Source organism: Monodelphis domestica, chromosome 5 (assembly GCF_027887165.1).
Source record: "Monodelphis domestica isolate mMonDom1 chromosome 5, mMonDom1.pri, whole genome shotgun sequence".
Lineage (NCBI taxonomy): Eukaryota > Metazoa > Chordata > Mammalia > Didelphimorphia > Didelphidae > Monodelphis > Monodelphis domestica.
The window spans coordinates 109,131,498-109,142,807 of NC_077231.1; the positions used below are offsets into that span (position 1 = coordinate 109,131,498).

General features: G+C 43.1%; 2 protein-coding genes across 3 annotated transcripts; both read right to left on the reverse strand.

The window, feature by feature from the left end:
• Nucleotides 1-82: 82 nt before the first annotated feature.
• SLC25A18 (solute carrier family 25 member 18) lies at nucleotides 83-8,794 on the reverse strand. 2 transcript variants are annotated; one of them, XM_003341976.4, is made up of 9 exons: nucleotides 8,633-8,794; nucleotides 8,093-8,215; nucleotides 7,660-7,715; nucleotides 5,258-5,348; nucleotides 4,616-4,734; nucleotides 2,878-3,046; nucleotides 2,362-2,516; nucleotides 1,699-1,774; nucleotides 83-976 (listed from the first exon to the last, which is right to left on the reverse strand). In XM_003341976.4, the coding sequence occupies exons 1-9, from the start codon at nucleotides 8,650-8,652 to the stop codon at nucleotides 835-837; spliced, it is 951 nt and encodes a 316-aa protein (XP_003342024.1). In that variant the 5' UTR covers nucleotides 8,653-8,794; the 3' UTR covers nucleotides 83-834. The 2 variants fall into 2 exon arrangements, with proteins under 2 accessions (XP_003342024.1, XP_007503915.1); XM_007503853.3 differs by lacking the exon at nucleotides 8,093-8,215 and having other exon boundaries at nucleotides 8,633-8,792.
• Nucleotides 8,795-9,154: 360 nt separating this feature from the next.
• LOC100021756 (WASH complex subunit 3-like) lies at nucleotides 9,155-11,043 on the reverse strand. Its single transcript, XM_056800646.1, has 2 exons — nucleotides 10,586-11,043; nucleotides 9,155-9,244 (listed from the first exon to the last, which is right to left on the reverse strand). Exons 1-2 carry the CDS (start codon nucleotides 10,955-10,957, stop codon nucleotides 9,155-9,157), a joined length of 462 nt encoding a protein of 153 aa, XP_056656624.1. The 5' UTR covers nucleotides 10,958-11,043.
• Between the last annotated feature and the right edge of the window lie 267 nt (nucleotides 11,044-11,310).

Below are 11,310 nucleotides of genomic sequence, written 5' to 3' on the forward strand. Positions count from 1 at the left end.
AAATGAGTTCTCCAAGACCTCCTCTGCACTGGTAGAAGCAGGACAACTAAAGTAGCACTCATTAAAAATCCACAACAGAGCTTAGTTCTGGTGTTTGTTTTAATGTTTATCTCCTTCAGATAAGATACAAGAATTGTTGGCTTTATTTTAAAGGGTGTGGAGTATTAAATGACTTGCCCAGGGTCACACAGCTAGGCAGTCTGAGGCCTCATTTGAACCTAAGACCTCCCATCTCTGGGCCTGGCATTTATTGGCTTTTTAAAAAAATGACAGTATCCCCTCTGTCTTTTTCTCTCAAACTTTTCATAGAATCATATGAAATCTTTTACCTCTTCATTTTAATTATTAAGATTGCCCAGACTAGATCTCAGTGGCTGCTTTAAGCAAGATTGTCATGTAGATACATTGAGCTGCCTCATTATCTGTAGTCACCCTGATCCTTGAACTGGCCATGGCAATTATACCAACTTTTAGTTGGTATAATTGGGTACAGAGGATCCTATAATTCTCTCTTAAACTTCTGATTTTTCTTTCCCCAATGTCTTAAATTAACTCCCTAACATCATAACTAAGAATTAATGTGACTAGATCCATTGCTTAATGGTTAACGGCTAATAAGTGTGGTATTATGTCTCCTGAAGAGTCCTACAAGCACATTTCAGGGGTAGTAGTGCACATAAACTATTTAAATATTGGGCGAATTTATTCTCAGGCTGAAATCACTCAGACTACGTAAAGAACTGGACAATGTGGTTGGGCCACTTTTCCCCTACTGTCTTAACCTAGTCAGTGGGACTGCTCAAGGGGTAGCAAATAAATGAACTTTATTTAACTTCAAAGAAAAATGTTAAGGATCTTTTCTCCAATACTCATGAAATAGACAGCTTGGGCAATACCAAAAAGAGGTGCAATGACTAGGGCCCGGCAACCAGCTCCTTTCATGAAGGCAGCTGGTCCTTCCTGAGTCCAGATTTTCCTGGAGAGAAAGAAGACTTTGGTAAACTGAGGAGCAAAAAGCAGGATGCAAGCAGAATACATATCCCTGGGCTACTGTTTGTCTGTGGTAGGTCATTTCCATTGGGTTAGGAGGAGCCTAAGTAGGAAACTTTGTTCCATATCAGCAAACTGGCAACTCAACTGGCCATACTCTATTTACTTGTGGTCATCCTGAATCCCTGGTTGGAGGAAACTGGTTAAAAGGAGCTTCCCACTGACCATTGTTTTCCTGCCCTGGAGCTGGAAGAGAGAAGTAGTAGAGTAGATAGGTCCCAGCATTTTTTTTTAACTCTTTACCTTCCATTTTAGAATCAATACCATGTATTGGTTCCAGGGCAGAAGAGCAGTATAGGGCTAGGCCATCAGGATTAAGTGACTTGCTCAGGGTCACCCAGCTAGGAAGAGTCTGAGGCCAGATTTGAATCTAGGATCTCCTGTCTCTAGGTCTGGCTCAATCCACTGAGCTACCCAGCTACGCCCAGGTAGGGGGGAATGAGGAAATGCTAAGGCAAAGGGCAAAGCAGTGAATGAATAGTCTTCCATACAGTTATGTGTTTAAGCAGTAGTTATTACATGCAAGGCATTGTGCTAGATAAGAGGGAGATAAAGATGGAAAGTGACAAGATTAGCATGCTTCCCTGGGGGTAAGATGGGCCCCACTTAGAATCTAAGCTGCAGGCTCTCAAGAAAGCCAATTCTCACCTGGCACAGTCTACGATCCCGTTATAGTTTTCATCTCCCAGACTTTTCCTGAGAGTCTGAATTCGTGTTTTCAAGACTAAAACAAGTAGAAAAGTTAAAAAAAAAAGTTTTAATTTCTTGCCTCTGATATCTTTTAAGTTGTGTTTCCTGAACCCATGCTCTGATGAACAAGAAAAAGTCATCATAATGCTGGGACAGTGACCCAAGGTAAAAGAATAGGCATAACCAGGCAGTCCTAAAGTGGGAGCAGGGCAGGGGGAAGCAATGCTAGAAACCCATTATTTAAACTAGTTACATTGACCACAAACTAAAAATTAGATTTTTTTTTCTCCTGGTATATCCTAGATTATTGGAAGATAAGTTGATGAAACCAAAGCAGGAAAGGACCTGTCATTGGTTGAAAGTAAAACGTTAGTAATTCCAGTGCCTAACTTGAGTCCCTCCAGTGATTCTAAATAGGGCACTGATGGTAGCCTTTATGGAGTGGGGAAGAACTACATCTGTGTATATTCTCTAATTTTGGGGTACCTTTCTCCTAATCTGATGCTGTAGAACTAGGCTGGTCAGCACTGTTACTCTAAAAATAATGTATGTTCAATTTGATAAAGCCTTCACCCCAGATGGATGTACTTCTTGTCTCAAACCACTAGCCCAGATTCTTACCATCGAAGGGTGTCACCACAATAGCCGCCACGGATCCTGCTAGACAACCAGAGGCAAATGAGAATATAAAGGAGGCCTTCCCAGTAGCTTCATTGAGCCCCAGATTATTGAGGTTGGCAAACAAAGGAAAATAGATGACTGAGAAAGGAATATCCCTAGTGGAAAGGGGAAGAAATTACTCAATTAAGCATCATACAGACCTTATGCCATAAACTAAAAAGACCCGACACCCTGGCAAAATATAGGCCCGGTCAGTTGGAAGAGGTTCTTTCAATTTTCTTGGGGTCCTAGGGTAGGATCTTAGCAAAATCTAACTTTGGCAAACAGATGCAGCATAAGGACAGTTAGCCATCCTAGCATCCAACTGGAACTAAGGGATATGGAGCAAAAATACTGGATGTAGCCTGCCAAAGGCTTTTTTGAATGACCCCCCCCCCCCCCCTTTCTAATCAGGTCAGTCACTGGGAACTTGAGACTAATTGCATTGTAGAGAAAGAAGCCAGCTTCAATCCTTACCTCATCAGAGTGGCACCAAAACCTCTATAGAGGCCCCTCAGGCCTTGGGCACGATAGACTTCCCAGGTGATGACGATGGCAGAAGGATGCTTAGTAGTGGAGATGGAGCCCGTGATATAGGGCCTGATAAGGGAAGCTGCTGATGTGAATGACCTCTGTTGGTTCATGGCTGGAAAAGATGCAGGTAGGCCTTTTTCTCTGTGCCTGTCTTCCCTTCCCATTCATGCTCACCATCCTCTCAAGTTCCTCAGTGACGGTATAGGAATAAGAATGGCCACACTGAACTCTAAGACTTCACTGAAGCAATTATTCCATATTTGATGAGATATTTTCCAAAAGAGAGCACTGGGGAATTCTTTCATAACTGACTGCTCTCTGCAATCATTCATTCATTCATCATTTTCAGCTGGTATAATCTTTCATACATTTACTATTTACTAAGTAATGTTCCCTTTTATTCTAAAACTCTCAGTCTTCATCCTTCCGTGCTCGAGAGTGCTATACCTATTTTTTTAAAGTCGTTCATAATCAGCCCTCTCTCCCCTTTACCATTTTAGTGGTCCTCTTCACCAACTCCATTTTCTTTGGTAGGAAACACTATTCCAGGTGCAGGTATATCTTAATTCCCGATCTTTTTTATTGTTTCTAATATCCTTCACGTGTAATGCCTAACATTTGCTGGTATTTTTCAGTCAGCACAGTAAATTGAAATTTTTCATGGAAATCATTAGATGACAGTGCCAGCCAGGTCACTTTCCTAAGTCACAACTAGTCATCTAGAACCCTGAGAGCATAGTTTAGGTAGAAGTAGTTTGGACAATTTCCCTTAATACACAAGGTTTGCCACTGAAATTAATTTGCTGGTTTTCTGCCCCCTCCTACAGCCTTGTGAGGTATCACAAGCTTTGTCTCGGTTTATCCCTGACAACCTGGCATCCTGCTACCTACAAGAATTGTCACCTGCAACGTAAGGGATTTCATTATGCATTTCCTTTTCCAGATGATGTCTAAGTGCCCTGACTTGTGCCCCTGACTTGAAATATGAAGGCTCCCTCTTTGGTACCTATATTCCACCTATTTTAAATTGGGCAAGTTTATTAGAAGGTCCTGAGCTGAACTGTTCCATTAATGAACAACAAGCATTTATTATTTTAAACATATGTAGGAAAATACCCAATAATGACCACAACAGATCATCAAGAAAAATTATGATGTCAACTGGTTTTGTCAAGCCTCTCAAGTTTTGCTTATGAGTTCCTAGTAAAAAATTGAATTTCACAGGTTGTTTGGGTTCAAAATGTCAGGTCCCAAATGATTTACTTTGAGAATAAAGGTGAATCCAAAAGCAGAATTACTACTATGACCTTTACAGTATAAATAATGTATTCATAACTTATAATGTTCAAAGTCAAAGTACTGGGAAGTCTCCCAGTTTAGTTAGAACTGTATAGAACGCTAAAATCACGTTTCTGATTTGTTAAGTCAGACAGGTTTGAATCGGTCTGGAAGCAAAAAAAACAGCTTGTTGAATTCTTGTTAGGCAATCCAAGGATCAAATCCTCCAAGAGGAAGAAGATGCTCTTCTGTGTTCCCTGGTTCCTTTTTTCTAGCCCGCTTTCCTTAGGCGTGGGGAGTCTAGCTTTGTGTGTCTGAATAGGCCGAGATAGACTAATCTTTTCCACCTGCCATAAGCCCATGAACACCCCAGTCATTTCCTCTTCCCCTAGCCAAGCCTCACCCAGTCGTCCAGCATCCTGCAGCTGAATCTTCAGCATTTCCATGGGAGAGGTAATGACAGCTTGGCATATCCCAGCTCCACAGCCAGCCAGCATCTCCTTCAGCAGATTCTTTTTCGACCTGCAGGGCCAGCCAAGAAGGAGTGGACACAAGCCCCAGAGAGATGAGATGGACAGTCAGTATGTAGCCTTTATCGTATATAGCCATTTTCCTCACCTTTTGAAAGGGGTACATGAAAATGGTGAATGTCCAAAATGCAGAAGTCTATTCGGTTCTTCCCCCAAGGCCTACCCCTCACAACAAAATCAACACCAGCACCAGCCCATGGAGGACAGGGGCCCCCTGGGGCCAAATCCAAAAGAAATTAGAAAGTTAAGATAAAAATTTTTAATTGAAGTTGAAGCCACTTGGACAGTTTGGGTTTTTTTTCCGAGTGCTTGAGAATCCATAACTAGGAAGAAAAAGGAAGTGTAGAATTTGTTTTTTTAGGAAATTTCAGGGCTGGTAGACATTATCCTAGAATAGAATCCTTCTCATTTCATTCCTCCCCAACACTTCTCTAACCCCTAGCCATGTGTGCAAACATAGGAACAGCCAGACACACACACCAAAGAGTTATTCAAGTCCTCCTTTTGCCCATTACCCGTCTACGAAGAGTAGCTCTCGAAAGGAGTCATTGGCTGCCAGCTTGATGCCTTTCTCCAGGGTGACTAAGGCTAGGTTCACTGCTACTCCTGGGAATTGATACAGGAAAATAAAAGATTGATTCAGCACCAGAGGTAATAAACAGCAGAAACCATCGTGCATAAAACTGATTAGATACATAACTTATTATTAGACCTATCCAATTACTACATGAATTCTTGGATAAGTGGACAGGGTGAGTTGGCTTCTTGGGTAGGAAAGTAACCATTGTCCAAGGGAATTCCGGTATCATCCATTTTTTAAAAATCTGGAGTCATTCAATGTTGTTCCTGTTTTCTACCAGTTCTTTGTTCTTGTTTCTATTGCATTTTAGCGGGGGAGAAACCCTAGAGGAGAGGGAATGTCTGTAATTTGTTATGGCTTTTAGGCATTTGTTTTATATTTTTTCATGCCAGGGTGTTCTCTGCCCATTCTGGTCTGGACTCCAAAGAAGGATCTAGTGTATTGGTGACTGATTTTCCCAGTGCTGATCAGAGATAAAGTAATCCAGGATAGCTGCTTAATCAGAAAGGAGTGAGGTCCAGAAAGAGGCTGGAAAGGTACATGAGGAGTGCCAGGTAGATCCAGTTATGATTTATAATTCTGAATTCACATTAAAGACTGAACTGGGATATTTCATGGGATCCCGTAGACTACCCTCTAGACTAAAAAACGAATTTCAGTGGGTGAAAAATAATGCTACAGATCTATAGATGAGTTTCTGAGAAACCCTTAAAATTAAAAACCACTTTAGTCCATATACTGTTTTTAGCTTTTTTCAAAAGGCCACGTTATTTAATCTCATGATACTTTGTATGCACACTCTACCCTTGAACCTGGCTTCCTGGTCCTGAAGCCCATGGATGGAGAGCTGGCCTTGGAACCAGGAAGACCTGGGTTCAAGTCCCACCTTTGACATACTGGCCTTGGGATTCCGGGCACTTCTCAGTGCACAAAGAAGGTGCTGCACCTGTACTGGCAGAAAGAGTTTTCTTATCTGGGAATTCCCTAGAACAGTGAAAATATGCCTTCCTTTCCCATCCTAATACCATGTAATTAGAAATAATAAACTCATTCCATAATACCCTCTAATTGTCTAAATTACATATGGGGCTTTAAAAAATAGAAAGCCTTTTATAACATACATTTAACAATTATATATATATATTTTATTTTGTTTTAAACCCTTACCTTCTGTCTTGGAATCAATATTGTCTATTGGTTCCAAGGCAGAAGAATCGCAAAGGCTAGGCAAAGGGGGTCAAGTGACTTGCCCAGGGTCACATAGCTGGGGAGTGTCTGAGGCCAGATTTGAACCTAGGACCTCCCGTCTCTAGGCCTGACTCTCAATCCATTGAGCTACCCAGATTCCCCCAACAATTATATTTTTTAAAAGTCGATTTTATCCTTAATATAGTTTAAGAAAGATTTTCAGCACCAGCTAGGAAGCAACCTATTTCACTTCATCCTCTGAGCCTCAGTTTCCACATCTGGAAAATGACTTTCATGTCTCTCCAAGCTTAAGCAGTCTACACTTCCATCACTGCAAAATAATGGGGTTAAAATTGATGACCTATTATTCTATGGCCTTTATGTGTCTTACAGTCTATCCCTATAGCGTATACTCCCATTTACTATCACTCCATGGGCAGCTAGGTAGGTCAGTGGATAGAGTCCCAGGCCTGAAGTCAGGAAAACTCATCTTCCTGAGTATAATTCTGGCCTCAGACACTTATTAGCTGTGTGACCTTGGGCCAGTCACTTAACCCTGTTTGCCTCAGCTTCCTCATCTGAAAAATGGGCCAGAAAAGGAAATTCTTTGCCAAGAAAACCCCAGATGGGGTCACAAAGAGTCAAGCATGGCTTAAAATGACTGAGTAATGATAACTATTCCATTTACTTCTGTTTGTTTTAAACCTTTACTTTCTGTTTTAGTAACAACTCTAAGAGGAAGGGCAAGGGCTAGGCAAATGGGGCTAAGTGTAACAGTATACTGTCCTATGCAACTTTTTTCCAACAACAGGTTGGAAGGCGATGGTGGAACAGATGGGATTGAGTTATATAAAATGGGAATTACTAATCTTTTCCTGAAGACCAAAGAGGTTTGGCAAATATGGGGCCAGAACTAGAAATTCTCCTAATAGAGTCTAGGCCTCTATCTAGTTCACAAGCCCCATTGCTGGTCTCTTGTAAAGGAGGCAGTTGTTGTCACAGGTCCAAGAAAGACAATGAAGTTGTAGAGCAATCCCTAAGGCTCTAGCCACTTCCTCAAAGTCTGAAAGCCCCTGTGCCAATTCCACAGCCTGTCACCCATTCTGCCTTACCATGGGGGGAGGGGGGAGGGGTCCCTGTGAAGCCCACCTCGATACATGCCCAAAAAGCCTTCTGCGTGGATCGTCTTCACCAGGCAGTCAACACTAGAAGACAAAGAGATAGGGAGCATCTCCTGTTTCCCAAAGCCTGCACGATCAGTGCCCTTCTCTCCTGCCCTGCCATTCTAGTCTAAATAAGTGTTCTTCTTTGCCCTGCCTTGGCCCAGCTCCCATGGTGCAAACCATAGAGAGATGCCAGGTGCAGGAAAGGGGCACTGACCTAAGAGGAAATCAGAAACCTGATTGTAAAGTTCTTCGCACTGTATTTATAAATATGGTTTATATTATTATAAAGGCCGTGATAATAATGATGAGAGAATTTTGCTGTCGTGTATACCTCTGATCTCCTCCTCCTCCTCCCCTCCCCCCTTGGTCCTCTCCCCATTTCCTGGCACCTGCCAAGCCCTGCAGCCTTCACCTACATTCCTCTGTAGACCATCTTTCCATGCTGGTTCTGCAGTCGGGTCTTGGCCAAGTCAATGGGGAACACACAGGTCACTCCCACTAAACCTGCCATGCCGCCATTGATAAGTTTCGCAGGGGCACTGGGCGTGAGGAGAGAGGGGATGGAAGATACTTGGGTGGGGGGGCCAGGCAGCTAGAGGCGGGGCGACCGAGGGACCCCCTCCTGCTGGGCTGCTCCCTCTCCTCCCATGATCCTTCGAGGGTTAGGTGGGGCAGGCAGGCAGGAAGTGGCCCACGGGAAGACTGTCCCCCCCCCCCCCGCCCAATCCCTCCCCTACAAGGGTCAGATGAAACCCAAGATTCACCAGATTTGATCCCCATCCTTCCAGCAAGCTTCCATAATTCCCATAATGCCTTGAGGGCAGCAGAACTTCCTGGGAAAAGCGCAAGGCTTCTGCCGGGCAGAGTCCCAGGATCGCCCCTCCCCCAGGGGTGTGGCCACGGAGAAAGTGTGGGGGTCTCTGGGGGATGACATGGGACCCCAACTCTTCCCTTACCTAATCTTCTCATTGGCCATCACTATCCCCAGAGAACACCCCTCTAGGAGAAGAGATCCCAGGTGGGTTCAGCTGGGAGGGAAGAAGTAGCAGTCCATCTCTTTGGTTTCCGTATAACGCTTGCCTGGAGCCCAAGGAAATGATTCCTTCCTCCTCGCTGACCCCCACCCCCACCTCTGCTGCGGCAAGATCATAATGCTTTCCAACCTTTAGTCTGCAATTCTCTCTAAACCCATGTACGGATGCTATTGAAGATCCTAGAACGACTTTCATTTGAATGCCAGAAATTTCTGCCCATGAAATGTTCTTTTGGGTTAGCAAACTAGCCATTCACAACTTAGTGTAAATTTGTGGGCCCGGGTGAGTTGTGCCTAACTTCTAAGTGAAATCCCAGAAAAGAGAAGTTGAGAGTTGGGACCAGGGGAAGGGAGAGCTCATTTGGCAGCGGGGCATTTAGGTCAAGGGCTAACCCGATTAGGATGGAGCAATGGGGAGTTTGGGGAAGGGAGAGGAGGAATTTGGTCACCGCACAACTTTGTTGAAGGAAAGCTTTTGAAGCTGGGTCTGCAAAGTGTCAGCAGAGCCATCTGTCAGAAACATCTCCATTTTCCACTTTAGGTCATGGTTAGGGATCCCATGGCCTAAAGAGCTTCAGAGGAAGTCAGTCCAGAAGGAATGAGGAGCTCTCCAAAAATTAATTTCTGAATTTACCGAGGAAAGGGTTATGATGAGAAAGAAAGGGGGGGAAAGAGAAGAAAAGGAGGTGTCAAAACAGATTGATAGGGATGCCCAGATGACTCACCTGGGCAATGGAAGACAACTACAAAACCCTTGGCACATAGGTAAATAATGGTGACTTTAAGCACAGCAAAATGGAGGATGTGCTGCTTGGAAGTTGGAATGATAGTAATGGATAAGAGAGAAGGCAGGAATACTCAATTCTTATTTTGATTGTTTCCCAAGGAGTATGATCTTTGAACTGAAAGAATAGAACAAAATAGTTTAACAGAGAGTTAAAACCAAAGATAAGGAAGGAGATGATAAGAAAGCACCTGGATGAATTCACCACTAAGCTCAGATACAACTTGGTCATCAGGGTGTACTAAAAGAATGGCAAATGTGATTACAGAACCACTGCCTGTGATTGCTGAAAGACTGCAGAGAACTGACGGGGTCCTATGTGTCTTAGTGAAGGACAGATGTCCTTCTGCTGCTTTTTCTTCTTTTTTTTAGCTTACAAAAGGCAAGTTTAATAAGATTATTAAAATCTATTTTATATATTCTTACAAAGGACTAGCAGTTTAACACATAAGAATATAATGGCCAAAGTAAGCATTTTTTCATTTACATGAATGAAATAATTTTTAATTTCTAAAGCAAGTCATTTTAACCTTTCTTGGCATTCATTGCTTCACCTGTAAATCAAGGAAAATGGACCAAGATGATATCCACGTGCTGAAAATAGTTATTTCCATTTGTGAAGATTGTTTATTGCTGGAAAGGTGGCTAACAAGATTAACTATGTAGCAAAAATAGGAATTATATTGAAATTTGATTATTTAAGGTTGAAAGGACCTCAGTAATCAACTAGCTCAACTCTTTCTTTTGATAAATGGAGAAAGGTTAGCTGACTTGCCCAAGATCACAAAGAGGGTAAGAAACAGAGCTGGGATTTTGAGCCCATTTTATAGTACATCATAAAAGTAAGTTTATGCGCTTCCATTCTAGTCTTCACCGTCAATTCACTTCAAAGTGTTTAATAAGGTCTAGAGAAATAGTACTGCTTGTGGGAGGGTAGAGAAAGGCAATAGAAAAAGAAAATCAATTTCATCAAGGTTTATTAGCTGTGACTTGCCCAGGGTCACACAGCTGGGAAGTGTCTGAGGTCAGATTTGAACCTAGGACTTCCCATCTCTAGGCCTGGATCTCCATCCACTGAGCTACCCAGCTGACCCCTTGTGTATTGTTCTGCTCCGATTGAGGAGGCAGAGATGACTGTTGACCTGGAGTGGCTTCAGGACCATTTGTAACACTGTTAACATTTGCAGTTGATATTTCAAATTTGACATCTTCTAGACCCAGAATAGAGGAAAGCTTTGCATCCAAAATATTGAGAGTTGTTTCTATTTGCTGGATCCGAAGAGAAAGAGCTGATGGTTTCTCCTTACAAACAGTAGAAAATCGGTTGAGGAACTGTACTGTATGTACCACAAACTGGTTTAGAAATGCAACGGTCCTTTTCTGTTGAATTGCAGGCACCTTGGTCAGGTCTATGCCCGACCCCATGAGAGGCAGCCGGTCCTCGTCCCCGGCAAGCGTGCCCATGCCCCCTGCCTTCCCAGCCCGGGCCCTGGGATCGGTTCTCAAGCGGCTCCCTCAGCCTGAGAACCTGTGGCCCTTTCCTCCCAGAAGTGGACACAGCCTCTTCTTCTTCTTCTTCTTCTTCTTTTAACCCTTACTTTCTGTCTAAAAACTGATACTAAGTATTGATTTCAAGGCAGAAGAGCAGTAAGGCCTAGGCAATTAGGATTAAGTGACTTGCCCAGGGTCACACAGCTAGGCAATCTGAGGTCAGATTTGAATCCAGGACTGACCATACCTAGGTGTGGCTCTCTATCCCCTGAACCACCTACCTGCCCCCATTCTCTTAAAAAAAAAAATGAAAGAGAGCAGTCCAC

Bases quoted from the DNA above. Each gene is read 5' to 3' on its own strand.
- SLC25A18 (XM_003341976.4), bottom strand. From the start codon at position 8,652: ATGGCCAATGAGAAGATTAG. The intron at 3,047-4,615 runs GTGAGGCTTGGC...CATCTTTTCCAG, and splicing joins GCAGGATGCTGGACGACTGG to CCATGAACCAACAGAGGTCA. The intron at 2,517-2,877 runs GTAAGGATTGAA...CCTTTCCACTAG, and splicing joins TTTGGTGCCACTCTGATGAG to GGATATTCCTTTCTCAGTCA.
- LOC100021756 (XM_056800646.1), bottom strand. From the start codon at position 10,957: ATGGGCACGCTTGCCGGGGACGAGGACCGGCTGCCTCTCATGGGGTCG. The intron at 9,245-10,585 runs GTCAGCTGGGTA...CATGACCTAAAG, and splicing joins AGCAGAACAATACACAAGGG to TGGAAAATGGAGATGTTTCT.